Raw genomic sequence first — 27,881 nt, forward strand, 5'->3', positions numbered from 1 at the left:
AGGAGATGCCCTAGTAATAAGCTGCTACTATAAAAATAACTTTCAAGACTTTACTCTTAGTTACTCTATATGTTTAAAAAGCAGCCTTTGAAAGAGGGAGGGGAAGAATCTGAACACTTACTACAGGTATCAGCAATGCATGGTGGCTGGATGAAGATCAAAGGTTATAATTATGCCTAAAGATTCTGAGCTACACAATTCTTGTTAACATGGGTTACTCTCAGAGTAAATACGAATTTACAGCAAGCTTACCGCAATGAATCACATGAAGACTTGACAGTACGGAGATTTGAACAACTTTTCTTTAGCACATCACGGACAACAAACAGAAGTCTTACTCTTGCGATCATGCCTAATACAAATTGCCACCTACGAACAACCAACAACTTTTACTTTCAAAAAGTACATTGAAACAAACTGCTATTGTACATAAACATACACTTACGTGAAATAACATAAAATTAATATAGCCTTTAGGTGCATGTATGTCAATGTACATGTGTATGTTACACATTGAGCAATGACAAACTAATTACTCTGTCATCTACATAATCCTATATACTGCATTTCACATACAACCAATATGCCATCACTTTTCCAGCCTCCAAAAAGCTACATACATACATGGCACATACTTTACAGATTAAGAAATTTGGCTTCAAAATGAAAGCATACGCATCATCAATGTTATCAGTATTAAACTCCAATTTCTATCTTCCCTAAACACCCACGATAAGACTAACCCTTATGCATCTTAGCTTGTCCTTATCATTGAAGGTGCCTAGGTCACTATTAAATCCAGATAAACTCATCATCACCAAATACTCATTCATTTCCACACAAATACACAATTAACAATTATATACATAATCTATTATGGCACAAAGCAAAGTTCCAAGTCAATAAAGCAAACAGCTTATACAGCGTATCATTAAGTTCTGTGCCAGTTTTTAAAACCGTTGTCCAAACAGTTACCACTTGTGATAGCTAAAATTCCTAAATATGGTGTATTAGTGTTTTAAAAAATAAAGAGTTACCACAGCAACGGTCACTGAGGTTTGGGAAAAGAGATGTGAACTTAAAAATTAACTAAATCGCAACGTAATGTATAAAGAACGTCCAAATGATGATTGTTAAGATGAAAGAAATTCATGACAAGTAACCAGTAATCACAGTTCTGTGTCCTCTAAAGCACATAAGGAAGAATATTTCCAAACGCAACTATAATATGATATGAAAACAGATCAACTCTGGAGAGCAGTGAGCGGTAATATAGCAATGCTCATTAACAAAATCCCTAAGATAACACAGCCATAAGTAAGAAAAGTGACCAAACATCAATTACCTATCCTGAGCACAAATAAAAGCATAGCTCACAAATACCAGCATACTTTGCTAGTCAAAATACATCACAGTACCATCTTCAATCTACAAATGCTGTACGTACTGTATGACTGAAATAATGTCTTAGCTCTGATTTCCCTCAGCTACATTAAATATATTGCGGCAACTGGAGTGCAGAAATCCAAATAACTTAATACAGGCAAAAGAACATACATTTATACTATACTTGCCATGGTATATCTGTATTCTCTTATTCTGAATATCTACGCTTTTTATACATATAATAATACTAAGTATGTAATAATCAAGGTTTGATTAATTTGTACTAGCATTCTGCCACTCAGCATTTGGAAAACCTTCTGACATTGATGCAGGCCATCCAAATGGCAAATATCAATCAGTTAATAAGAGCATGATTATTTTGTCTAGAGTATGATTAAATATGCATCAAACCCAACTTCTGTAAATATTAAAAGGCTATTTTAACAGCATATTATATGAAGCAGATGTCACAAATACATGCAATGTATTATAGGATAAAAGCCCAAATGCTTTAAAACACAGTGAGTCACTGTCAGTGATATTGATAAAGAAATAAGCAGAAGAGCAGATGTGAACAGAAAAGAATTTTAATAAATATGAGATCAAAGAACTAATAATAAAGCCGTGAATAATGATATAAAAATGGAAATTTCAATAGTGAGGCCTATCACATAATGTCCTTGTGTGAATACATGTGGCTATCATATAAAAAAAAAGTACATCATTGCTGAAAATGTGTGTGATGAAACTATTTAAGTTATCACAGTGTATACTTCATGAGGTGAGAAAGACAAAAGAGAAAGAGACTGAGAAATTGCTACCAGTGTAAACTTCCTACCAAAAGCAAATACTATTTGAGAGATGTCAATGCCAAACTGCTATCAGTATGTGTACTTAAGAAGCCACTGCCCATAACAGTATCCACAAATAACAGCAAAAAAGTTGGGAGTACAGTACCTGGCCTGGTAAGAGGGAGGTGACGCCAAGTCTTACCCTGGTACCCCGGACAGACGATGTGGTAGAAGAAGCTACTGATGATCCACCCAAGGATTCTTTACTCCTTGATCGAGGTATGGTGGAGCGTGGAGTTTGTGGCCCCACGGAAGTCCTTCGAGGAGTATTCGATGCTGAAAATTTGCACACCCGGGCCACAGGGGCAAAAAGTCCATATTTGTCCTTGCACTCAAAATACCTGCAAATATAGTTTTCAGTCTGATGATGAAAGCCCAACATGTTAAACGTTAGTTAAAAAAACTACTTAAAGAAGATATACATACTAAAATATATAAATCATTAACAATATTTTAACTATAAATTCATAATACGTACAGTGGTACCTTGACATACAAAATTAATCCGTTCCGAGGCGGCCTTCGTAACCTGAGCTTTTCGTATCTTGAACCGCATTTTACATGTAAATTGCCTAATTCGTTCCAAGTCCTACAAAAACACCCCAGTAAATTATATTTCAGGCTTACAACACATGTTCTAGGGTTACGACGCCGATCTGACAGAAGAAATATGACTCCAAAAAGTAATATTCAACTGTATGTAATGTTCAACGCCATTTTTACTGCATATATTAGTACTTTAGCATATGTTCCTTAGCAATAAGCCTAGCCTATGTTAGCAGTTGCTACTGTAGATTAGTCTATGATTCTGAAATCTAAACCTAAGAAGCCAAAAGCTTAGAATATGTCAATAAAATGTATAAATAATCAGTATGTACTCATTTCAAATAATTATTAATTAATCAATAACTATAAGACACAAAAAAAAAAAAAAAAAAAAAAAAAAAAAAAAAAAAAAAAAAAAAAGTTTCCAACCTTTTGTTCACGTTCAACACTTACGAGTACCGAACAATCGCCAAGCAACCACTTTTACCTAGCACACAGTAAGTAATCATAAATTTTCGTATCTCTCTTCAGCTATACTGAAACTACCAAACAGTATTACCACCATTCATTTCTATTCTTTATTCTATCTTTACCTAATGGAGATACCGAGTTACTAACAGCTATAATGAAATATATATTAAAACAGAAGAAGAATTCTAGAAAATATTTGTTGGCTTCGATGATAGCAGTCTGATTTATTTTATATTTTATGATATCTAATTCACAATTTTTTTTTATTAAATGTATTGCATGTACTCATTTCAAATAATTATTAAGTAACCTAAACTATAATGGAAAAAAAAAAAAAAAGCTTCCAACCTTTTGTTTACGATCAGCACTTACGAGTACCGAACGATCGCCAAGCAACCACTTTTACCTAGCACACAGTACAGTAATCAAATTTTCATATCTCTCTTCAACTATACTGAAACTACCAAACAGTATAATAACCATTCATTTCTATTCTTTAATCTATCTTTACCTAATGTTTTTTTTATTAAATGTATTGCATGAATAAATTTTTCAATTTACAGCATCCTTTTACCAATAGAATACATACGTAGAGCACATGGGGTAGATGCTGACCAATAGGAGAGCAGGATCTTACGGCGGTGACTAGCATCAGGAACCAATGGGAGAGTGGGAGGATGGTGGCGAATCTACTCAGTTGGCGGCGGGCGAGTTTTAAAATTGTTCTCTGTGGTCCGGGCGAATCTTGGGACTTTACAGTAACAACCTTACGTAATCTGAACTATTTTCGTATGTAGAGCAAAAATAAATCTTCGTATTTGCTTTCGTAACTTTAATTTTTCGTAAGATGAGACTTTCATATGTCAAGGTACCACTGTATCTCCTTTACAATATGTACTATGTACAATCATGCAATGATAAAAATATATTTTTCTAATAAAATCAAGTAAGCATTCCGTCACTGACACAAACATTCTCAGTCTCTTTCATTCTACATGATACCAACCAAAAGCCTAAAGCACTCACTTTTTACCCGCAACAGAACCATCATTTTTCCCTTTAGGTTCATCCAATTCAACTCCAGACCAGAGGCCGTCTGCAAAATCTGTTTTTCCAACGAAGCGTAGGATGCCATGTTTTATTCCTGTTGTACTGTTGATAATGACTCTGTCACCAATCTTAGGCTCTGAAGATGGAGGTCCTGAAGCTGCAAGAAGCTCATTATTGAAAATAATGTCATGGAAATTAACAGTAACTCTGAAAAATTATTATAAGCTTGTAACAGTACTGTATATCTAAGTCAAGTGCTTCTTATATAGTACGTATGTATTTATAATCCTTTTTCCTGTAAGAAAACTTTCTTTTATGTAACTTTGCTATAGTACGTACTATGATCACTCAGATTTCACAAAAGGATGAACACTAAGGACACAAAATTAGCAACTCAGTCTATGGCTGATCATTTCCTAAGCTTGAATGATCCCCTATACTCTGTTTGATAGCTCTCTAAAGCATTTTAAACATTTTCGTTTTAGACAAGGAACTGCCACTGAAAAATTTTGGGAATCCATTATTACATAATACCAAGAATTAAATGTTGACTATTGTTTATTAATTAGAAATAATTACACATACTATCTATTACCTTGTACAATCATACTACAGTAAACTGTATAGCATCACTATAAATTAGTTCAGATTGTATTTTTTTAGTCCATTATATCAATTGAGGAAAATTTGTATATGAAAAGTAGAATCAATTAAAACAATTAAATTAATTAAAGAAGTTTCTGTTACAAGAATGTTATACTGTATTAGCAAAAAAGAAATAATTATCGAAAATATTTAATAAATTACAACTTCCTTACTTAAACTAAATGAGAGCTGATAATCAGCTCAGTGGTCTGGTTAAACTATTTTACATATATGCATTAAAATACAGTTCAGCTGACTGATAGGCACTAAAATGTATTATGAGAGTATCATTTGTTTAAAGACCTCTCTGTTAAAAGAATGAATGTTATTTTATGTTCAAAAGGACTTATTATCTTACCATTTGATATTGTTGTTCTTTAATTAGAAAGACACTTACACTAGAGTTTTATTTATTTTTTTGCCATATGAAATTTTGCAATGTTGCATTTCAATTCAATTTCATACTCACTATCAGCATGCTCTACAATATGATTATTGATATGAGGTTAAGGCAGTATAGGAATTGATAAATGGTGATGGAAATAAAGGGCAAAATCAATACAGCAAAAAATATGAGTACAAGAACCCTGTGTGAATGACTGATTAATGTGATAAGTTGATGCTGGTACCATCATCAATGACAACTGTTGAAACCATGACAAACAAAGATGTAAAACATTAGTGTGCATAATCTTTCCCACCATTATCCCTACATTATGGGGTCGGTTGCCTAATGTGCCTCCTCCACTGCCTTCTATCAAAAGGCATCATCCTCCACTATACCTCTTCTCTCCCTATCTTCCTTCACTTTATCTCGCCATCTACTTCTCTGTCTCCTTCTCGATCTTCTTCCTCTAACAGGTTCTTCCCAAGCCCTCTTCACTTCCTCCTCATCATCCATCCTCAACACATGCCCATACCATCTCAATCGTAACTCTCTTATCACCTCTGTAATCTTTACTAAGACTGCCCTTCTTATTTCATCATTTCCCAATCTCTAAGCAGCAATATTCCTATCATCCAGCTTAGCATTCTCACCTTTGTTCACTCAAATTTTACTTCCTCTTTTCTTCTTAGAGCCCATGTTTCCGCTCCATACTGGTCTAATCACTGGTTATAGATCTTGACTTTTAGCTTGATTGGCATTTTCTTATCACATACTAATCCAGCTACCTCTCTCCACTTCCCCCATGAGCTTTTATCCTACCGTCAACTCAGCCTCACATCCTCCCTCTTGGCTTAAGTAGATCCTAAGTATTTCAACTTTTCTGCCTGTTTTATAAAAACCTTATACTACTACACACATAAAATTCAAAATCTACCTCCAAAACCCTAATTCTGCTTCATCAACATTTTTAATCCGTGCAATGCAGCTAACTATTACATATTCATCCCACATATAACATTCAGAAATATATATTCCAAAACTTTTATTAACATCTAACACCATCCGCCAACACCATATTTCAGGACACATCATGTACTACCAAAGTTATATCATACCTAAAGAAGAGGTGGATGCTTTCCTTGGGGTGGCTGAACCAACAGGTGCTGGTGACCCAGCCTTTACAGGAGCAGGTGAACCTGCTTTGGCCGGTGCAGGGGAGCTTGATTTAGCTGGTGAAGAAGAAACACTGGACGGTGTAATTTTGCGAGCAGTTGTGGGGCCTGAGGCAACACTGCCTGTAGGTGTACCGTTTGCTTTGGGAGAGTCTGACCCACCTGGAGTTCGTGTAGCTAAGATCTCAATGTCATGATCAGTCAGGGGCATACGGGAAAGCCTTGTAAGGCGTGAAAACACTCCCTTTTTGGCTTCACACTGAAAATATCGAACTCCAGCAACACTCCCATCATTTTTGCCTGAAAAAAAGTGACATTAAAATACTACATTAGCAAAATTAAATTAATATGTAATAATCTACTAAATGACATTGGGAATTAACACTGTAAATAAAAGAAATATTAAATGGGAAAACATATTACAATAATAAAAGAAGGAAAGAGTTACCTTCCTAAAACTGTTTACAGTAAGCTAATATGACTTACCAATTGGTTCATCTAGGGTAACACCAGCCCACTCTCCAGGAGCAAACTGTGTCTCGCCAATATATGAAATAGACCCTCCTTTTGTACCACCAACCCAAACTCTATCTCCAATAATGAAGCTGTCTGTGTCTTCTGTGAGCACAACCGATGCATCTGTAAATTAAACAATAAGTTGTAGAAAGTAGAAAAACACTTAAAAACATCATCATATACAAATGAAACAAGGACAACAGCTTATCAAGAAACTCATAACCAGATAATAAAATAAAAATATACATTAAAAGGCCATGCCCTTACTTTCACATTCACACTTATTTTAGCCTCTACCACTTATTTCCTGCTTTAGTTAATATTTTACTGTAACCTGGTAAAAACTCTATCAACATACAGTGTACAAAAATTTCCAGAACCTAATACAATACACAAATAAAAGGACAGAAGAGCTTGAAGACTTACCAGTACATCTGAGGAACACCTTAATAAATAAATAAAATACAAGAGTGCTTCAAACATTTTATCATTAGATGGTAGCACTAGTCATGAATCTCAGCAAGAACAAAACCTGTTCCAAAATAAGGCTATCTTAGGTTATAAGTGATAAGTTCCTCACATTTCTAGAGTCAAAACCTTTTTAGTTCCATTTTCCAACCATTGGATCTTGTCTGGTTACTAATCAAGGTAAATAGATGCCTGTAATCCATTTTACTTTCAACAGTCTACATTCTACTTTACTTATCAACAGCAGTCTATGTTATTTAGGTACTATACATATCTTTATCTTGAACAACCTCTAAATCAAGAACTTTTGTAGAGGGTACAAAATGAGTTAGTATTCAAATTGCTTCGATAGCCAAGGTGTCTGAAAGATGGTACTGTACTAGTTTGCCTTCTCCTGCCTGTAATGCTTATACATAATCATTTCATTCATTCATCTGGAGTGGCACTTTGGGCAGCAACTAAGTTGGTCTAATTACTGTATTACACTTCATAAGGTTAGTATGGTCTTTTTGCTTTCTTTTCAACATGGCTTAGGAATGTTGAGGGTGCTAGCAATAATGACTAGGTCTTTCTCTTGATGACATACCTCTATCTCCTTACCAAGTGCGTTATGTTTGCAAGGTTAGTATCCCCAGTAATGACTGTACCTTCCTGAGTGTAAATATGTAGTTGGCTTTACATGATATCAAGAATTACCTAACCTTGGCTGCTTCCTCATATGTACGTACGTATGTATGCAGCCTATTTGATTTTAAAATAAACAGATGGACTGTATGTACAATAATTACTTCAATTTGCCTTGAAAAAAATACATGGTTACAGTGTATGTATCAATGCTAAACTAGGCTGGTAGTATTAGCTCTACTAATGATAATTTAGATCAGCACCTGATAATGATAATGGATGCAATAATGAAAAACCACATGTGCATGCAATACTACTTAACAATTAGCCAATGCTGATTTCTAAATTTCCTATACAGGATAACATACACTATAAAGCTTAGTCTAGCTAAATAGTACAGAGACAACCCTTAAAGGGTAATGCATGAAGTATGCAGTCACTTCCCGAGCACATACAATGGCATGAAACAATATGGGCAACCAATTTCACCCTAAAGAGATCTTACCCCTGTGACATAGCCTTTAAAATTTGAATTTTCTACTCACTACTAGGCTAGACCAAGCTACTGGTAACTATAACTAAATGTCAAGTGCTATACAGTAGTATATGACATTAGACAGCATAGTGTCTATGGTCAGAAAATTTATTTCATAACAGAAAAACTTAGTACGTATTCAGGAAAGAATGCTTTATTTGATGGTGTAAAAGTTCTAAAACCAGATTACTTATGAAGACCATAATTGATTTTAAACATTAAATATGGGTTTTCTGTAGTTTTTTGTGTGTTTCTGAAGAATATTAAGTTCAATTCTTCTGCAAATGATTAGTTAACCAATTGCAATCCCCCTGGTGGTAGACACTGTGGGAAATAGTAGTTTTTGGGTAAGGTTAGGTGAGGGAAGTTTTAATGGGAGGGCCATTCCCCCCTTCAGGATAGCAATGAAAAAAGACATTTATGGGTCAGGGTAGAGTAAGTTATTAAATAAGGTTTCTTTACATGGTTTACAGCACACAAGGTAAGGGGTCTAGAAATGATCTGTTTCCTTGTTGTTAATTTTCAAAACACCTTAAATCTCCAGTCTGCCCCTAAGGTCCCCATTGCTGATAAACATGGGGATGGAGGAGACAAAGTATTTCCCATGTCAAATTTATCAAAATCACATTAATAATAGCAAAATTAGATCTTTTATACACAGGGTATGCAGAAAATATGCAAAACTAGATTATACATCATACGTTTCTGTGTACCACTTGTCTAGCAGTTGTTTTCCATTTTTCCCAGGCAATTACTACTCTATTCATACTGCCTTTCAAATACTAGATCGTTCATACACAGGGTATGCAGAAATAATGGTTTGCATGTAACATTTATCCAGTAAAGGGTTTGACTGGTTTAACTTTAGACAATAACCTTTTTGATGAGTTTCCTCAAATATTTAAGACTTTCTCAATGCAGAAATCTCAAGAAATACCCAAGAGCTGACATATGGTTTAGTGTGTTTTAAAATTATTCTTGCTTAGTTTACACTGCGATGCATGTTCAATTCTTGATGATATATTCACTCTTGTGTGTGTTATCAGTAGTACATAGCATTGTTACTTCTACAGGGTTTATTTCTAGTGTTGATTCACAATACGTAATTCCTAGTCATGTCTGTGTGTACATCTTTGTTGGTGAAGACAAGATTCCTAATAGCCTTTAGTGTTCTGAAGAGAGTTATTTCATAACTTTCAACAACACTGTCATTTAAGCATAGCCTAACACTGGTGAAAATACAGTTTTCCTGAAGTTTTTTTTTTTTTGCGATTCTGGCAAAAATTATATTCAATTGTATTGTAAATTATTGGTTAACCCATTAAAACAGCAATATTTAACAAAGGGCAGATCCCTTGTGAGAAACCATACCTTTACAATCTGGAAAGATTGGTAGCCTAATGGAAGGATGAAGGGTTCCAATCCCCTCCCTGTCAATGTCAATACAGATCTGGGATCCTTGGCAGGCCTATAGCTATTTTTCATTCAATTTAGTTACCTCCTCCCACTTAAAAACTCACTTTCCCTCTGTGGGGCTTCCATATCATTTGATAAGGTTTGTAGAGGTAATTATACTGTTGATAAACTTAAAAATTTCCAGAAGCAAATAAAAATATTACCTGGCCCCCCTCCCCCCCAAAAAAAAAAATTCCCCATAGTAGAGGAATAGTTCAAATTTCACCATTTGTAGAGGTAATTAAGATAAACTTAAAAATTTCCAGAAGCAAATAAAAATATTACCTGGCCCCCTCCCCCCCAAAAAAAAACATTTCCCCATTAGTAGAGTGAATAGTTCAAATTTCACCATTTGTAGAGTGAATACTAGTTCAACTGTCAATATTTACTAATTTTGGTGCCCATTTACCTTCCAAACCAGAGGATAATTTGCACCCCTTAGATCCCTCTCAACCTACATACAACAGTAGTTCTACCATTATACATGTATTGTCTGATACTCTTTATTTATAGGCAACATCAAATCTAATAGCAAAAAGGGCTGAATGATAGTCATTTGGGTGTTTTCTTAATAAGAAATGCAAGGGACAAGTGAATTAATCATTTAACAATAAAAATAAGAGGCCTTGCATCATTTTCTGTGCCGATTTCAGAAGGAACTCATTCATGGAAACTAACTGAAACTGGGATAGGATAGGCACTGTAAGTGCATGTTCTATTCTAGTGCACTTAAAGGCATTCTTATGTATCCTTTTATGGAATAATTACATATTTTTAGTCAATTAAAAGTTTACACATTCTTATTCTACAATGCCCAGTTTTCACAACAGTTCCTTCACTTCAGTAATGTCTGCCTTGTGTGTGGCAAGTGTTGATGGAGACCTTAAATGATATATTTCATATTACAGTTTATTTAAAAGGCCTCTTTTGCAATCTTGAAATAAGGTAATCCCTTCCAGTGAAAGTTGTTCCAGCGTAGCCTTTGTACAGAAGAGTTGTACATGTGTTTTTCCACAAGTCACACCTTCTAAAAAGTAGGTCAAAGATATATTTCAACAGGAATGCGTATTAACCTAACCTTAAATCAACCTAATCTATTTGAAGCCATGGTGCCCTCACCTGGCTGGGGTTGCATCACACACCTTGACTCCCTATACAAGACATCAGGTATAGCAGAATGATGTGTGTGCAGCTACTTTGTAGCATTATGAATGACTCTTCCAAAACATTGGCTGAAAGTGTCAATTAGGCTAAAGGGGTTTGAGAATGGAACATAAAGAAATGTGTATAGCCTAGCCTATAGCTACGTACATCCCAACCTCAAAGTTATTTATTTGCTACCTATATGCAAAGCTATAAGGGGAGACAGAGGTGCCTTCTTGCCAATTAGGATCCTGTGCACAAATTATGTAGAGATAATTCTCTATTATTCACCTTGTGACTTACGGTGCTCTAGGACATTGTTTGTTTGTATGGTCTTTTTATGTTGCATGGAACCAGTGGTTATTCAGCAACGAGGCTCTAGGACATCGGCTAAGGACATATGGTCTAGGCTTGTCTGAGGACCCAGCGCCAAGGTAAATATTTCAATAACTGTTACCGCTGATAGGCTTCGTAAATTTTTGACAGATTCTCTTGAAACTTATGCATTTCCCACCCTTCCATCCCCTAAATCCCCATTTTCCCACTGCGATACGCCAGGCCTTTCACCTAGGTCCTGTAAGTATATAGGATACCTAGTATTTAGAAATACAAGTATCGGTTCTGTATGGAACTTCAGAAGTTCCAGTTTAAGTGCTATGCATTATACCACTACCCTAATACAGACTAGTGTTCTTGTATTTTAATACGTTATTTGTCATTTAATACTTTGGTAATTCTAGGCAATAACTTCGCATGGACTGCAAGGAACATTCCAGTGAATTCGACAGCCGCTTGGGATTGGGGAATCAAACGTATTTCACCATATTTAGTACTACCTAGTCCTTGGGGGTTAATTAGAGTCATCCCCCCAAAAATATACTAATGGTAAATTCTTCATAAGCAACCCAAATAGATACTAGTAGAGGAAACTGCTAGTATTTCCAAGGAAATACCTACTACCTGCCAAGTCACTATTACTACTTAGATTAACCTTTTATTTATCTGTTAATTTTTTTCTAATGGGTATGTTGGATCTCTTCCTTCTGTACTTCACTTTTGTGATTCCTCTTACTATTCTTCCAAATGAAGAATTAATTCTTAGTCATGGAAAGAACCCTAATGGGTTTGTTCCATATGAATAGGGTTCATGTGCTGGATAAAAGGCCTATGAAATTATTAATAATACCTAACCTAACCTAATAGGTAGTAGGTATGCCTAGTAGCGAGGTAGGGGAAACGGAAAACACAAACAAGTATCTACTACCTAGCTACTACTATTTAGCCTACTAGGTAGCTACTAGCTATACTAAACACACAAAATAGGTAGCTAACCAGTCGAAAAAGAAAGCCTAGCTAGCTAATAAAGGATATTACCTAGGTAGTTAGGTTCATTGATTTGGCTGAATATTAAAGTCCCGTAGTAGGTAGGCCTATACTTTAAAATAAAGACCTTGCTGGCACGCTTACCTGTGGCTAATTTCTTAGTGGCTGGTAACCTGGGACCAGGTAGGCTCGTTGACCGACCCGCGGCTCCTGGTGCTCCCTGGCCTGAGGCACCAGCACTTCGTTTTATGCTACCCATTTCGTTTTTGGACAATCAACGGACAAGTTGCATAGGACGGGAGGAAATAAAGCTAAATCCCTGGTCTGCACACTGACGGAGACTCCTGTGCAGCAGTAGGCCTACAGTAAATGCGAAGAAGCTTAAAACACTAAAATCCACTCGTTTGAACAGAGAGATACTCGTTCGAAGAAGTCATTCATTCACGCGCTGACGCAAATCGTTAATCAGACTACTACTGTAAAACGAATCAACGGCAGTACACCTGACCAGGCCTACCGGATACTACTAGCTAGTAGGCCTCTTCGCCCTAACTTTAGCAGCCAATAACCTCCTACGACGTCTTTCCTCTTCGACATCGCAATTAACTTTTCCAGTCAAGACATGGGCGGATTTTCGGACGTTTTCGATTACGGTAAAATCACCAGGAACCATCCACGAGCACAACATACACATCAACTGCGAGGAATTCGAGAGGACTGAATTATTTCACTTAGAAAACACCACATGAAACTACTCTATAAACACACGGTCCGGAAACAGCTGAGAGAGCCACTAACGTCACTCTCTGCTGCCGCTGCCAGATGCGACATAACAGCATGACACGCGTATGGATCGACAAAATTATCGTACACTTCGTGATCATTCCCTTGTACTTTTAACATTGATATAAATAACACTTTTGATAGCACATAAGTCTTCAGTGTCTAAAACTTCGTGTTAAACGAACATAAGTGTGAATAACCTGTGTTATGCATTGACATTCAATATGTTTAGTCCGGAAACGTGGATTACATTTTACTGCCGTGTATTTCTCGATTGTGAGTTCGTGCATAACAACTTCCCTAGCTGCATTCCAAGCAATCATTCAGGTGTGAAGTCAGTGAAGTCACAGTCATTTGCTCTTCTCTGTTTTATAGGCAATTTGTTTTATCCACAGGCAAAGCCATGGTATCCTTCAACAGACCGTTACGTAACCACCAATACAACAAATGCATACGAGTCCGTTCGGCGTTCATAACTTTTCACACAAGTTTGCCACTTAACGGTGTAAGGGACCTCGTGCTGTCAAATTTCCCATTAATCAAAGTCCATGACTTCTGCTTTTTCCCTTCCCTGGGATAACAGTACACTCAGGTTGACAGTAACTGTGCGGAATGTTGCTGAGGGTTCCCGTGGCTGCACAAGGAGGTCGGACGAAAATGAGATGTCAGCCTTTGATATTATCATAATCTGCGCATCTACGAAGACCATAAGGGTAACTTAAAGGTTCGAAAGTTTTATTGCAGTTTACTTGGTAAAGCTCGCCTTTGAATTGACAATTTATATCTTTTGAGTACAGTAGTCTTGAAATAATAACCGGACATACTTATAGTCATCATCAGTTGAAATCCGGAAATAACTTAGCAACAAAAAAGGAGAAAAATCCGTTTGATCCCTCGCTAAGGGATTCGAAAGACTACTTTCGAGCAATGGTAATGGTGCGTCTTTCGCTTTTTTACTTCGAAATATTTCTTTTCACTGACGACTATAACGGTCTCCAAGGAAGTTAGTGACACCACAGAATTTTGATGAAAAGCAAGACAAGATTTGAAATTAGTAGCTCGCTCTCTCTCTCTCTCTCTCTCTCTCTCTCTCTCTCTCTCTCTCTCTCTATTCTCTCTCTCTCTCTCTCTCTCTCTCTCTCTCTCTCTCTCTCTCTCTCTCTCAGAACTTGGCGCCTACTTCAGATATGGCTTTTGCCCTTTGTTCACATGGGACACAGCAAGCTAGGGAAAAAAATGCCAAAATTAGAATGATGCCGCCATCTTGAGGGGAAGACAACGCCCAGGCTAGCTGAGGTGGTATTAAAAAAAAACCGAAAGGTAAACCAGACTGAGGAATCTCCTCCCCAGTCTCAACCCATTCCCCCCCACCTCTCTCTCTCTCTCTCTCTCTCTCTCTCTCTCTCTCTCTCTCTCTCTTTCTCACACACACACACACACACACATTAGAAACTTAAAAGAATAACTGACATTACTCTGAGAAACACCACCAAGAGTTTTGTTTTCATCCAAACGCAATAACGCAATATATATATATATAATATATATATATATATATATATATATATATATATATAATAATATATATAATATATATATATATATATATATATATATATATATATATATTATATATATATATATATATATATATATATATATATATATATATATATATATATATATATATATATATATATATATATATATATATATATATATATATATATATATATATATATATATATATATTATATATATGTGTGTGTGTGTGTGTGTGTGTGTGTGTTGTGTGCGCGCGTGTGTGTGTTTGTATATGTTATATGTAACGTATATCTAGATATAATTATTATATACAATAAAATATAAATCTATATATATATACATATATATAGTGTATATAAATATTATATATATATCTATATATATATATATATATATATATATATATATATATATATATCACAAGACAGGGATCGCTTCGGAGTTTTCACTTTACCTGTTAAATCATGGATGAGATCCCTGGTCATGAAACTTTCGAGTCATTAGTAGTTTCATATACCTAGACAGGAGGCCCATCACCAGCATGTCAAACTGTGCTACACACATGGCACCATCGCTCTATCTTGTAGGCACTATCTCGCTTCCTGGATGCTGAGGTCCTTAACCTTCTGATATCTGACTCCCCACATTTTCTAACCTAACTAGGCATTCCTCTCCTCTTTCCTTTCACTTATACATCACCCCTCTAACCATTTGTATGCATAGGCTATATCCTACACGCTTCAGTACCTCTCACGTCATACATATTGCTCGAATAATACCACATGCGTGAATTTGCTTGTCTAACCACGCACAGAAACACAAACTAAGATCAAAGCTTATACAGACATTTATATTCTATGATGAAAGCTGTATTCCTCTATTGTCCTTCAGCAAGTTTCCGTTACGTAAACTACAATTTATTTTCAGTTTATGACGCCGTCTGCGGTGCCCTTTCGACTCAAGGCGGGGAATGACGTCATTGGAAAACCGCAGTATTTTCTTGCGCTTTTCTTTTAGAAGTTTGTTTTTGTCCCGATATTTTTATACCCTTTTCATGAATGTTAATGAATTTCATTATCTTGCTTTATTTGTGACTATCATACAACCTCAATAATAAAAATACGCCTTCAATATACGGACTGTAGTTTAAAATAATGCCAGCAGGTAGTATCTTTGCATGATATTTTTTACTGTGTTTGGTTGTAAGTTCTTGTAATTGCCTCAGTCAGCAGGATGAGTCCAAGGGTCTACACAAGAACTCTTAGATGGTTAATCACTTTACCGCATTTATGAGCATCCCTGAGGATGTGCTGATGTAAACTTCGCTTCATTTTAAACCGAACAACTATCTTGTTATCTCTATAAATGTCCTATCCTCGAGAGTATGAGCCTGTGCTGGCTTCAAGCCGGCTTAATCAAAGAGTGGTTTTATCTTCATTCATAACAGAATTCTATTTTGGCTCATTAGCTGGTTTATAATTTTCTATTCAGTTCTTTTATGAAGCTGGTTTTCACAGATCTAATATTAAAGATACAATGCTCTGTTTTACTATATGATAATCGATTTGATCGTTAATCACATAAAAAACGAAATAAAAAAAGGGAGAGAAAAGAAAAAAGGACGAAGCCGCAGAAATACAATAGTCCATTAAGAGGATTAACGTTGAAGTGACAGCAAGGTTCCCACCAGAAGGTTCCCACAGTCTTGAATCTCGACGTAGCGCTTCCCTTTGTGACATCATAGTGTTTGTATTTGTACAACACAAATTTACATGTGCACACGGGCGCGCACGTGCAAATGGGCTTGCAGGACAAAGGATCAAGATCAAGTTCAACTCATATAAGAGATAAAACGAGTTGATGGCTGACGCACGAAACCACAGTTCCGATAAGAAACCCCCACATGACGTTGATTTCTTATCTCGGTGACATAATAAGCGCTGCTCAAAGCTGCTGACGCCAATAAACGATCAAATAATTTGGGTTGGATAAGCAATCTACTTATCACTACTCGATACAGATCTCCTTAACTGGTGATTCATCAGCTTACGGAGAGGACGGGGGCGACGCGAGTAAGGTAACAAAGTATTTTGAAAGAAACAATACTCCATTCGACCGCAGACCGGTATTTTTTTACTCTAAATATGGGCACACCATGTGCATTCACTTTAATACATTCGCTTACCGAGATATTAGTGGGGAAACCTTTTAAGCTGAAAGGTGAGTAATGAGATGCAACTTGTTCATGTTAAAATATAGAAATAATATCTGTACACTAAAATGGATAGCCATGTTAGGAGAACAATGGCCTACTTGAAGCAATGGCTGGAAAAATTCTGACCCTCTGAGACACGATGCAAACACAGTAACAAAAATGTCTAACGAACCGAAATGAAAATAGACACGTAACTGTTGAACAAATGATCAAACAAAAACCATCCAAACAAAACCTGGAATGATAAAATCAGTATAAAAAATAAGGCAGGTATCATCTTAATTCTAGGCTCCAGAGATTTAATCAAGTATTGTCCACTTCTTCCTATTTTGGGTAGTAGAAGAGATTTCATCTCCGATCAACTTCTCCGTATGGAGCTCTCTGGATATCCCTGACTTCAGCAACGGTGTAAGGCCGGTAACTATTATCTTATCAGCTGTTAAAACATCCCTTGGAAGACAGAGTCCCATTTTTTACCTCGTGGACTGGAGGCGGGGAGAATCTCTCGGGGTTAGTCACTGAGAATTCTTCAGAGAATATGGTGAATGATAACAATCTAAGGGCTTTGTAAGGACGTGGTTTTCCCTTCTGTAAAATACCTTGACTTCTTTCCAAACCCTTCCAGTCGACTTCCATATTCGTCAACTTGCTTTCATCTGACGGTAGTACCAGCAAAATTGGTTATCTCATAGCTAAAGTATCTTAAGACTACTGAAAACACTGCAGTCCTCAAGCCAGGATATAAGATGTTAATCTCACCGTAGAAAAGTCCTAAGTGGCAAGCTAACGAGCTAGACAAGGGTCCCATATTATTATCATGAACTCCCTGATCACTTACCTGACAGGCGACGGACCCCAGCCTCCGACAGGCGTCTCTGGTGTTGGTAGATGTCATCCATGACGGGCATTGTGTCTGCGGATGTAGACATTAAGCTGTCAGTTACAATGCTGCTTAGTGTGTGTGTGTGTGTGTGTGTGTGTGTGTCTTTATTGCTGTTGTAAAGGCTTCCTTACACATTCTAAAAAGGACTTAATTCTTAATTTCTTCCATTTTACACTATTATAAGGATAATCTACTTAAGAAATACGTTACCTAATAGTTCAGTTTCACTGACAGGAGGAAATGCAAATCAAGACAATTTTTAGCTGTTATGAATAGGGCTTTTTTCTTTTCTTTAATTTGTGAGAAGTTGAAGCACTGAAACAAAACTGAATTAGATAACCAAGCTGTTGATTAGTCATGACTTGAGAGAGAGAGAGAGAGATTCACTAAAATTGTGCAAAGTAATGATTTTAATCTTTTTCAGTCAGCTCCCCCATGAATATGAACGTTTGTTGAATCAAATTTCTGATACATTACATCCATAGACATAAGGATATGTGAGAGAAGCTACTGTTTGTAATCCCTAAAACACTTTTTCGTAAAGGATAACTGAGGTCTAATTCTAATCAGTGCACATGTGTTTAAGAGGTCTCGAAGCGCTGGCAAATTCTTCAAAGTTGTAGTCATGGTGACATATACGACCGTTAAGTAGACACGCAGTGAATGACAAGCAAGCTAACCAGCTCTTAAACATCCAGGTGCACTTCGCAGCGCAGACCGGTGCAAGAATACTGGGCTTAATTATCAACCTCTCCTCGTAAGAGTAAGGTGGCGTTGCGCTTTCTTAATGGGCTGCGCAGTTCTGACTGCTCTTGTTGTGGCTGGTGGCGCCGTTCAGTTGAAACTTTCTTCGTTTACCCTCGGTTTGCATCTTTTATTTATTTAGACGCTCGGAATTGGTGATGAAATGAAAGTGGACTATAGTGAATGAAGTTTTCATCTCATAGTTTATGTTCAGAGTATGAGACAGGATTTTGTGTGTGTGTGTGTGGTGTGTGTGTGTGTGTGTGTGTGTGTGTGTGTGTCAATAAGCACAACCTCATCTTTCGTCTTATTATAAACCGATGATATTCTAATGAACTATAAAGCATCGTCACCAAATCTGAACAAACTCATTGAATTCTGACAATAGCTTAGAACTTTATTTTACTGTAAAATAAAAAACACTCACCGGGTTACTTGTATTCCTAAGAGCTACTACGTTCAATTGATTTGTTTGGTCTCTATAAACTGTTTTGGTGTATATTATCTTCTCAAGTTATTGATGCCACGTGAAAAGTGTGAGATTCTTGACATGTTGAAATGTTACAATATGCATATAGAAAAGAATTATTAATGGAGAGAGAGAGAGAGAGAGAGAGAGAGAGAGAGAGAGAGAGAGATTGGTGTCAAGCAAGAAGCCTGCTAAAAGCTTAGGGAAGGAAACTATTTGGCTCAGAATTTCCAAAGTTATTCCAACAATTTTCTCCCACAACACTTTTGTCACCTTCAGCCTAAAATACGAGGTAGGTAAGAGGCCTCTAGACATACTAGACAGGATTAGCTAGGCCTTAGGCCTAAGTCCTTAAGTGAAATAAGGCACTATAAGTACTCGTTTTCTCTGGGTAAAAACAGAATTTTGGTGTACCGTAAGTATAAAGAATTTTGACTTCCCGATCATCTATCATAATTTATTTAAAATTTATGGTTCAGTGAAAACGGAAATACAAATTTTATTCTACTTTGACAAACTAGGTGTCTTGGGAAATGTATAACTTAATGGTATAGGAAGATTTATTATGTAGCAGATGGAAATTACCATTATATTATAAACGGATGTAAAGTACTCGAAATACGTCACGGTTCAGCTGTAAATAGCAGTCTTAGAAGTTAATGTTAACGACTTAATTATCAATTTACAGGTATTTAAGTGAATATAATAAACACAAGGTGAGAAAAAAAATGTGAACTTTAGTAATAACGTACAAAAATCCAAGCATATGCCAAGGAACGATAACCTGCATTGCAGATATTTGCCTGGTCGCCTGAGAGCCCGCAGAGCGAAGAGGAAAAAGCAAGCACGGAAAGGCGGGAGGAAAATGACAAAAGAGCTTAAGCTACGGCTCATGACAAAACGGATTAGTATTGTGTTGGCCCCTGACAGGAGAAATCCCATTAACCAAATGAGCAATTATCACTCTTGAAAACAAAATACTCTTTATCTTATCTCAAGCCTCTCGAATAAGAAAGAGGGAGATAAAACTCATAACAATGAAATTTGACAGATTTTTTTATATATACAATTTTAAGAACGTGGACTTGAAGACTGGGGGAATGTTTGTTTTAGTCTTTAAAGATGAATATTTTACTTTCACAGCTTCAAGTATTTTGACGAACTATGTATGTGTCAAATTCATCCTCTACTTTAATCGAAAACATTTTAAAGATGCCCCGAGTGGATTTATGCTGGTTAACAGAGAGAGAGAGAGAGAGAGAGAGAGAGAGAGAGAGAGAGAGAGAGAGAGAGAGCCTTCCTCACCTAAAGATTTTTTCCTCACATCTTCACTGAATCGACGACGTGAGACAGTTTCATTTTCGTGTAAAGTGTCTGAAAAGAAAAAACGAACATACAATTACTAGAATTGTTTACAGGTACTTCTGACAATTGATAGGTATCTTATTCACAAAATCAAAATGAGTATAAATTAACTTTTATATATTTTTCTGGACTAAAAGTTAAAGGTTGAGAAACTTTTGTTTTCTGACTAAGCAAGAGAATTTCATTATCAACTCTTAAGATGCAGGGCCGGTGCTGTAGGCATCGCGGGGCCCAATTAGAAAATTATAGAAATGAAGACAATTTTTTCATGTCTAATATAAAAGTGATTTTCCAAGTGAAATTTTTCTGTTATTGTAATATGCATAGCAACGTGAGGAACAATACTTCCTCATTCTTCAGTTCATGTTTTTGGTAGCGGTTTATTCATCTCAGAATACAGAAATGGCTTCGAACCGTAACTCTGGCGCGGGGACCAGTTTGATCAAATTGGTCAAAAGCGGCCGCGCTTAAGAGAATTCCAGCACTAATCTTACCGAGAGGCCTCCTGAAGTCCTCACTGAACCGTCTCTGGGAAGGCATCTTGTAGGAGGGGAGGTCAGGCAGGGTGAAGGGCAGGAAGGGATCTTCGGGGGTCTTCTTGGTCTCTAGGATGGGCGAAGGGGCGGTGCCGTTCTCTCGGAAGGGCGAACGAGCTCTCTTGAAGTGGGGGATGGCCTCGCTGTTGATGGGCTTCGTGGAGCTGTTGATCACAGGCGTCGCTGTCGTGGGGCTCTGAATGGGACTGGTGGAGTTTCTGGGGCTCCTGAGGGTGAAGTTGGAGAAGACCGGAGAAGTTGGTTGGGATAAGATTTCGGGTGACCTCGTTCCGTTCACGTAGGGCGGCGATGCTGGAAATGGGACAGCTGGATCATGCAAGGGTTGTGCAAGGCAAAATGTAACTGTTATGGGCTGCGGTGCAGTGCAAACACAACCGTACCAATATATATATATATATATATATATATATATATATATATATATATATATTATATTAAAAAGAGGGGGGGAAAGAAAGGAGATACTCACATTCTCGTTTCCAAATAAATTCCTCACTTAGCCTTCGTAGCTTTTCGATTTCAACATCAACCTTATCGCCGTCTGTAAACAAAAAAGAAAGAAAAGTCTAAATTAGATTTGCATTAACAGTTACCATTAAAAAAACAGTAAATGCATTCTTAACTGTATTCTTTAATGAGAATGTCCGTATTTTATATAAACAACCTAAAATGATATATGTATGTAAGTCTCTGTACATATACATTTACATACAAACACACACTTTAAAACAATGGTTCACATTCTCAATAATGCTTTAAGTCTCTTTGAAGAGTCGGGGAGGTGGGAGGGGGGGAACTCAGTAGATAGCATAGCCTTCTGGTGTCTTATCAATTCCTTAGGGATGAGATTGTTAGCCCCACACCCTTTATCCTGGAATCATTAAATGGAGTTATCCATTCTCTCTCTCTCTCTCTCTCTCTATCTCTCTCTCTCTCTTCTCTCAACGCACATGCATACACACACTCACTAAATATATACATAATATATATATCTATATATATATATATATATATATATATATATATATATATATACACGAGCTATTTATAATTCATACTTTTGAAAAAGAAAAGTGCAGTATTAAGGACAGTCCCACTGGCTGATTTACGCCAGGCGAAAAAACGGAAGTTGAGAGAGAATTCCGAAGCCTGACAGTGGACAAATATCAGTAGTTACTGAGCCTCGCAACACAAGGATTACTGTCGGTGGAGACATACGCCCACACGCGTAGAAAATCCCTCGAAAATAATGAAAGAATTCGGAAACCTTTATTTCAAGGACGAAGTCATCTAGTTACAATGAACATTCAGGCATCCTTGGGAGCGATATGTAACATAGCCATCATGAGAGGATAATGTTACCTGCCGTCATCATTTTGATTGTCGTGCATTAACCAATTTGCTCTTATAGGATCGCTTCCGCTTTCATGTGTGTGTGTATGTGCTTGTGTACGCGGATGTCTGTATCGGAGTTTTAGGTTAGGTGACTTAATAAAAACTTGTGTGATTATTAACAACAATATTAATAAAAAGAATTAAAGGGAACTTGAGACTTGTTATCTAGACAAAGAGAAGGCGTTTGCACGTTTAAATTTGCAGGCATTTGAATGCGAAGTTTAAACATGCTATTCGGTGTAACTTTCCGGGACGAGAGAGAGAGAGAGGGCGGGGGACGGGAGGGTGGTTTAATTTCCCCATTAATTTAGTTCAAGGACGGGGGAAATGTTAGTAGCCTTTCTCTTTTTTATTATCTTTTTAAAAACTGCACTGGTGAGTCACTTTTCCAGTTAAAGGAAAATTCGAACTGGAACCTTAAGCTCCCAACCCATTAACACGGCCAGTCTCTCGGCGATATTACCAAAGCTGGAAGTAGCGACGTGTGCACACATTTCCTGAAAGCTATAAAACGCTTTATATGTACCACAAACGCTCCGGCTGTCAGAAAAAAAAAAAAGTGCTTCCTATCGATGGCTGAATGCAAATTTCCTGTTTGCGGTTCAAGTGATTGTGTGACAACACACTTTATTTAACCTTCGTGTTTGTTTCCTATTCCACGCTGTACACGCATGTGGAACTTAGACATTGACAATAATTTCCTGTAACGCGAGCAAAGGGACTTCTACAATCCGCATAGCCACGCAAGGAAACTTGTCACTCCACGCACACACATACACACACACACACAAACTTAACAAATCAACCTTAGACTAACACTCACTTCATAGCCAATTAACTTGCAAAAGAGTGCGAACAGTCTCGAGAAGTCCGCATTGACTGATGATGTACGACCCATGTCAAGAAACCGAACACACGTTCGCTAGATTATCCCCGCGTGCCTCGAGTCTCTTGCTCACTCCTTAAAGGACAGAAGGGTAATAATATGCGAGGGACTGGGAGAGCGAAGACTTCCACACCCACGGCATACCTCTCCACCACGTGGCTCTGAGAAACGATACAATTTCTCAAGTCCGACCGCAAGACTCGGCCTCACAGGAGGACGTCGTTTTGTTTACAACTTTCGTTATGGCATACATAGGTCTCAGCGCAGTTCTGGAAAGAGGGGATGAGCCAGGAGGCACTTTGCTTGTTGGATGTTGTCAGATTGTTGGTGGGTCTGGTTGTGCTTATCTTTATGGCGAAGGCGCATATTAGCCTACACTGCTTTCAAGAAAATTTAGAACGGTGGTAAAGGAACAATACTCAGTATAGAAGAGGGAATATTTCAATTAGGATCTCCCCCTCTACACAGAACCGCGAATAAAAATGACTCATGACCCAACAAGCAAACCTCAACTGACGTAACTCGGCCTTCTTCGACATTTTCCAGGAATAAGAATGAGACAGACCGGAGGGTACCAGGGTCACGGGCGCCCATGGTTCCATACCCCCTCCCAGACTCACTTCTCTCGTAAAGCTTATTACCTGAGCAATTTCTCCCACCTTCACATTTCGTAGAAACACGTCACGTATTCTGTAAGTTTTCCCCGTAGAAGAAGCACTTTACAAGTGACTCGCAAAGTTTCATGTTTTTTTTTTTTTGGGTAGTCTTAATGCCTATTCAGCATTCTAAATGTTGATGCTACATTTACCATATTGTATATACGTGTATGAGGGGCGTACACACACACGCACGCACAAGATGTGGGCGAACATCTTGACGCCTGTATCCTGGAAAGTTCATTATTACATGTTGATCTCAGTAGTGAATGATATCTATGGTGGGTTTGCAGCAAGAAAAGAGGTCATGAAAGCTAGGAATCCCACTCCAAAACTACATACTTGGAACCGCCAGGGTAACACTCTTTGGAATCATCCCTAAGGAGAAAATAAGGCCTAAGGTGAATGAATATGTATGCACATGAGATTAGCAGGTCTGTAAACCAAAATTAGCCTTAATAATTAACCAGTCTTATGTTAACTTTCTATATCTATATCTATATATATATATATATATATATATATATATATATATATAATTATATATATAATTATATACATATACATAAATGTATATATATATTATCTAAACCTGCATGCATAAACATACATACATACATACATACACACACACACACACACACACACATATATATATTATAATATATATATATATATATAATATATATATATATATATATATATATATATATTATTGCATAAATGAATAGACCAAGACTAGGAGATTCCAAATGTACGTGGAACTTAGTACTAAGAGAAGAAGAAGAAGGAGAGAGAGAGAGAGAGAGAGAGAGAGAGAGAGAGAGAGAGAGAGAGAGAGAGAGAGAGAGAGAGAAGCCTTCAGAGGATAACTAATCTTCTAAACAGAGATATTTTACGGGCGGATTTATTCATATACACAAAATATTCGGAATCTATTTATGAAGGAAAAAAACATGAATATTGTTTTGCTGGAATAAAACGAGAAATATAAACGACTTTTTTTTTCCCCCAGAATTTCTCAGTTTCCCTAAAAACCAGTGTTTGGAAATGCAATACTCTGCCGATCATCTGTTATGGTCGCTAGTGACACGCCGCAAAGATGTGGCGAGTTTGCGCCTCCCCCAAGGCAATGAAAATAATCTGTATCATGATCAGTTATGCCGCAGTGTGGGGTCTGCGGTGGGAGGTTGAAACCAACGTACATTGGAAGCATGAATTTCAAGTCAGTGGCTCCTGCGGGCTTGTTCGGTGTGAATAAGTTTCATCTATCGAAATAATAATAATAACAATAATGCTCTTCGAAGGGATAGTAAATCATTAACAGGATTATGATACCGTCAGGGACGTATGCAAAATTCAAAATGGTATATCTAGGTACTAACTCCGCGTCGGGATCGTCAATCATTAGCAGGAATATAATACACGATTCAAAATGGTATATCTAGGTAATAACTCCGCGTCGGGTATTTCTTTGAAAATTACAGTTTTCTAAGGTATTTGGGTCGATTATAAAGTATTTACCGTTATTTTTGGGGGTCAACTGTAATTAACCTCCAGGGGCTAGTAGTAGTACTAAACACGGCGAAATACATTTGACGCCCCAATCCCTAGTGGCTGTTGTAGTCGCGGTACCGTTCCTTGCCGTTCGTGCGGAGTTATTGCCTAGAATCACCTTCAAAATATCATCTAAATAAATTTTTGCTATCGCAATAGAAAACTCTCTAAGACTGCACAAATAAAAGAAAATTAAACTTCCGTGCAAAAAATACACTTTAGTCTGAAATCGTGAACCAACAAAATAGCTAGATCACTAAAATGATTTTCAATATCCTTTTAAATAAACAGCACCGTTCATAGCTTATTTTGCTTGACTTTTATCTGCATCGCTTTCCTTCACACTCGCCTGAGTTTATCCACCTGTAAACAAAGAGTTGAGAGAGAGAGAGAGAGAGGTTGCGGATTTGGTTGCAGTAGAGATGTAATCTTTAGAACAGTACTGCTTATTTTACCTTGGTTGTAACAGAGTTTGTGAGACCCCTCTACCAAGGTTAGAGAACAGAAGTAGAAATTCGCAGCAAACGGAAGGAACCTGTAGTCTCAACCTCTCCAGCTTTCACATATTTCGACAGAATAAGAAGAAGAAGAAGACTGAGAAGTCGTTTCATATAGGCGTTGGCACCATAAGCGCCCACACGACCGCCTTTAGCAACGACGGCCTATTCATAGGCCTACGGAAAATTTGGGTCACAGACTAATAAGGGGGATCCTTATAGGAATGAATGAGTGGCTAAGGCAATCAAGCTTTGTTTATGTCCATATCAGGAGCATTTTATGTGCTATATCAATGGGGCTGGTGTTTCAATTCGTCAGTTTCGTGACGGCCATTTTGCTATGGTTAGGTCTGAGTTCATTAATCACTAGATGTAGTCTGGTTTAAAATCATTAGTCGCAACACATGGATAAATAAACACCATTAATTCTACGATTTTTCAAATATAATAAGAAATAAAGAATATTTTTTGTCTATACAGGAGAAGGACAAGCCTTTAAGGCTGAACACGAACTTTACGTTCCCATAAAAACAGACTTGAAAACATAACCGACAAAACGATGCATCCCGCCTTCTTTCCAAGGCTGTCATGGCTCTAGGGAGAATTTTATCGAAAGGTAATATCTGTCACTTTGATAATAATAATAATAATAAAACAGAGCTTATGTTGCCATTTCAAATTATTATGGTACAAGTTAGCTTTGCAAAACAGAGAATAAGTTAAATATCTGACGGGGAACCATATGTAAAGAAAAATTACATTTAGAATATCATCGTCGCTAAGAAATTCAGTATCTTGATGAACAATTTGTGTCATAACAATTCACAATTATATAGTAAAGTATATTACTATGTAAAATATACAAAGACTTTCGAACACCCTCGTCAGTGTTAACGTTAAATTGTCAAATATCTGACGTTAGCACTGATGGGGAGCACCGTTCAGTCTTTGTTTCTTTTACGTAGTCAAATAGTTTCCAATATAATTGTGGATTTTTATAACAGATTATCATCATCATCATCATTGCTGTAATGAAGCTACACTGTGGAGTTTAATTACGTATTGCACAAGTTACATGTTTTAAAATTGAGTGTTGTTGCTCTCACGAGTTTTCCGTATAAAGTGTCAGTATTAATGATCGTATTCAACTCAAAGCTTCTTTATTTTGCCTCCTCGTAAAGGAAATCCCAAAGAGGGAACATTATCCACGATGGAAAGGGCGGACGCGTCCAGGGGCCGAGGACGTCCCCTGAAAACCCTGGGGGATTGCATTTCATCCTAAACGAACCCAGATGGTTTCTAAGATTGGCTGCTAAATATCTTTCCACTCAATATACTGTAATATGAAACGTCTGGGTATAACTTTCCAAACATATCATTGACATTCTCAGACATCTACTTATTTTTAATTACGTGATTAAAGAGGCCTGTTAGAAGTAGAAGAGAAATTGAGAAGTAAATTAGTCAGTTATGATATAGTGATTTAATTGATTTTTTTAATTTAATTCTTTACTCATTGTGTTCTTGGATGTCTTTAATATTCTCATCCAGTTGCTGTTGCGGGAGATTTACTTGGGAAAACTGATACTGGGACGCTTCGACAAAAGATTCGTAAAATACTTTTACGGACCTTTTGTTGGAGCGTGCTGGTGTCAATTTTCCTATGTAAATCTCCCACAGCAGCAACTGGATGAAAATATTAAAGGCTTCTAATAACACAGTGTAAAGACTCGAATTTTAAAAAATGCAGTTAAAT

At 37.0% G+C, this 27,881-nt stretch overlaps 1 protein-coding gene across 9 annotated transcripts in view; it reads right to left on the minus strand.

Moving 5' to 3' along the window:
• The window catches only part of LOC135204045 (CAP-Gly domain-containing linker protein 1-like), a 273,397-nt gene that overhangs the window by 110,637 nt on the left and 134,879 nt on the right, over nucleotides 1–27,881 (minus strand). For 6 of the 9 annotated variants that reach the window (XM_064234001.1, XM_064234003.1, XM_064233999.1 and 3 more), the window contains exons 3-10: nucleotides 21,604–21,675; nucleotides 21,072–21,425; nucleotides 20,518–20,586; nucleotides 17,955–18,029; nucleotides 6,996–7,148; nucleotides 6,453–6,809; nucleotides 4,281–4,461; nucleotides 2,344–2,578 (exon numbers count right to left, since the gene is read on the minus strand). In XM_064234001.1, the coding sequence (XP_064090071.1) occupies nucleotides 2,344–2,578; nucleotides 4,281–4,461; nucleotides 6,453–6,809; nucleotides 6,996–7,148; nucleotides 17,955–18,029; nucleotides 20,518–20,586; nucleotides 21,072–21,425; nucleotides 21,604–21,675 (1,496 nt within the window). Of the gene's footprint in view, nucleotides 1–2,343; nucleotides 2,579–4,280; nucleotides 4,462–6,452; nucleotides 6,810–6,995; nucleotides 7,149–12,717; nucleotides 13,399–17,954; nucleotides 18,030–20,517; nucleotides 20,587–21,071; nucleotides 21,426–21,603; nucleotides 21,676–27,881 lie in introns of those variants that run through there. The other 3 variants (XM_064234002.1, XM_064234000.1, XM_064234006.1) reach the window with 2 other exon arrangements.

Source organism: Macrobrachium nipponense, chromosome 44 (genome assembly GCF_015104395.2).
Source record: "Macrobrachium nipponense isolate FS-2020 chromosome 44, ASM1510439v2, whole genome shotgun sequence".
In the NCBI taxonomy this organism is placed as follows: domain Eukaryota; kingdom Metazoa; phylum Arthropoda; class Malacostraca; order Decapoda; family Palaemonidae; genus Macrobrachium; species Macrobrachium nipponense.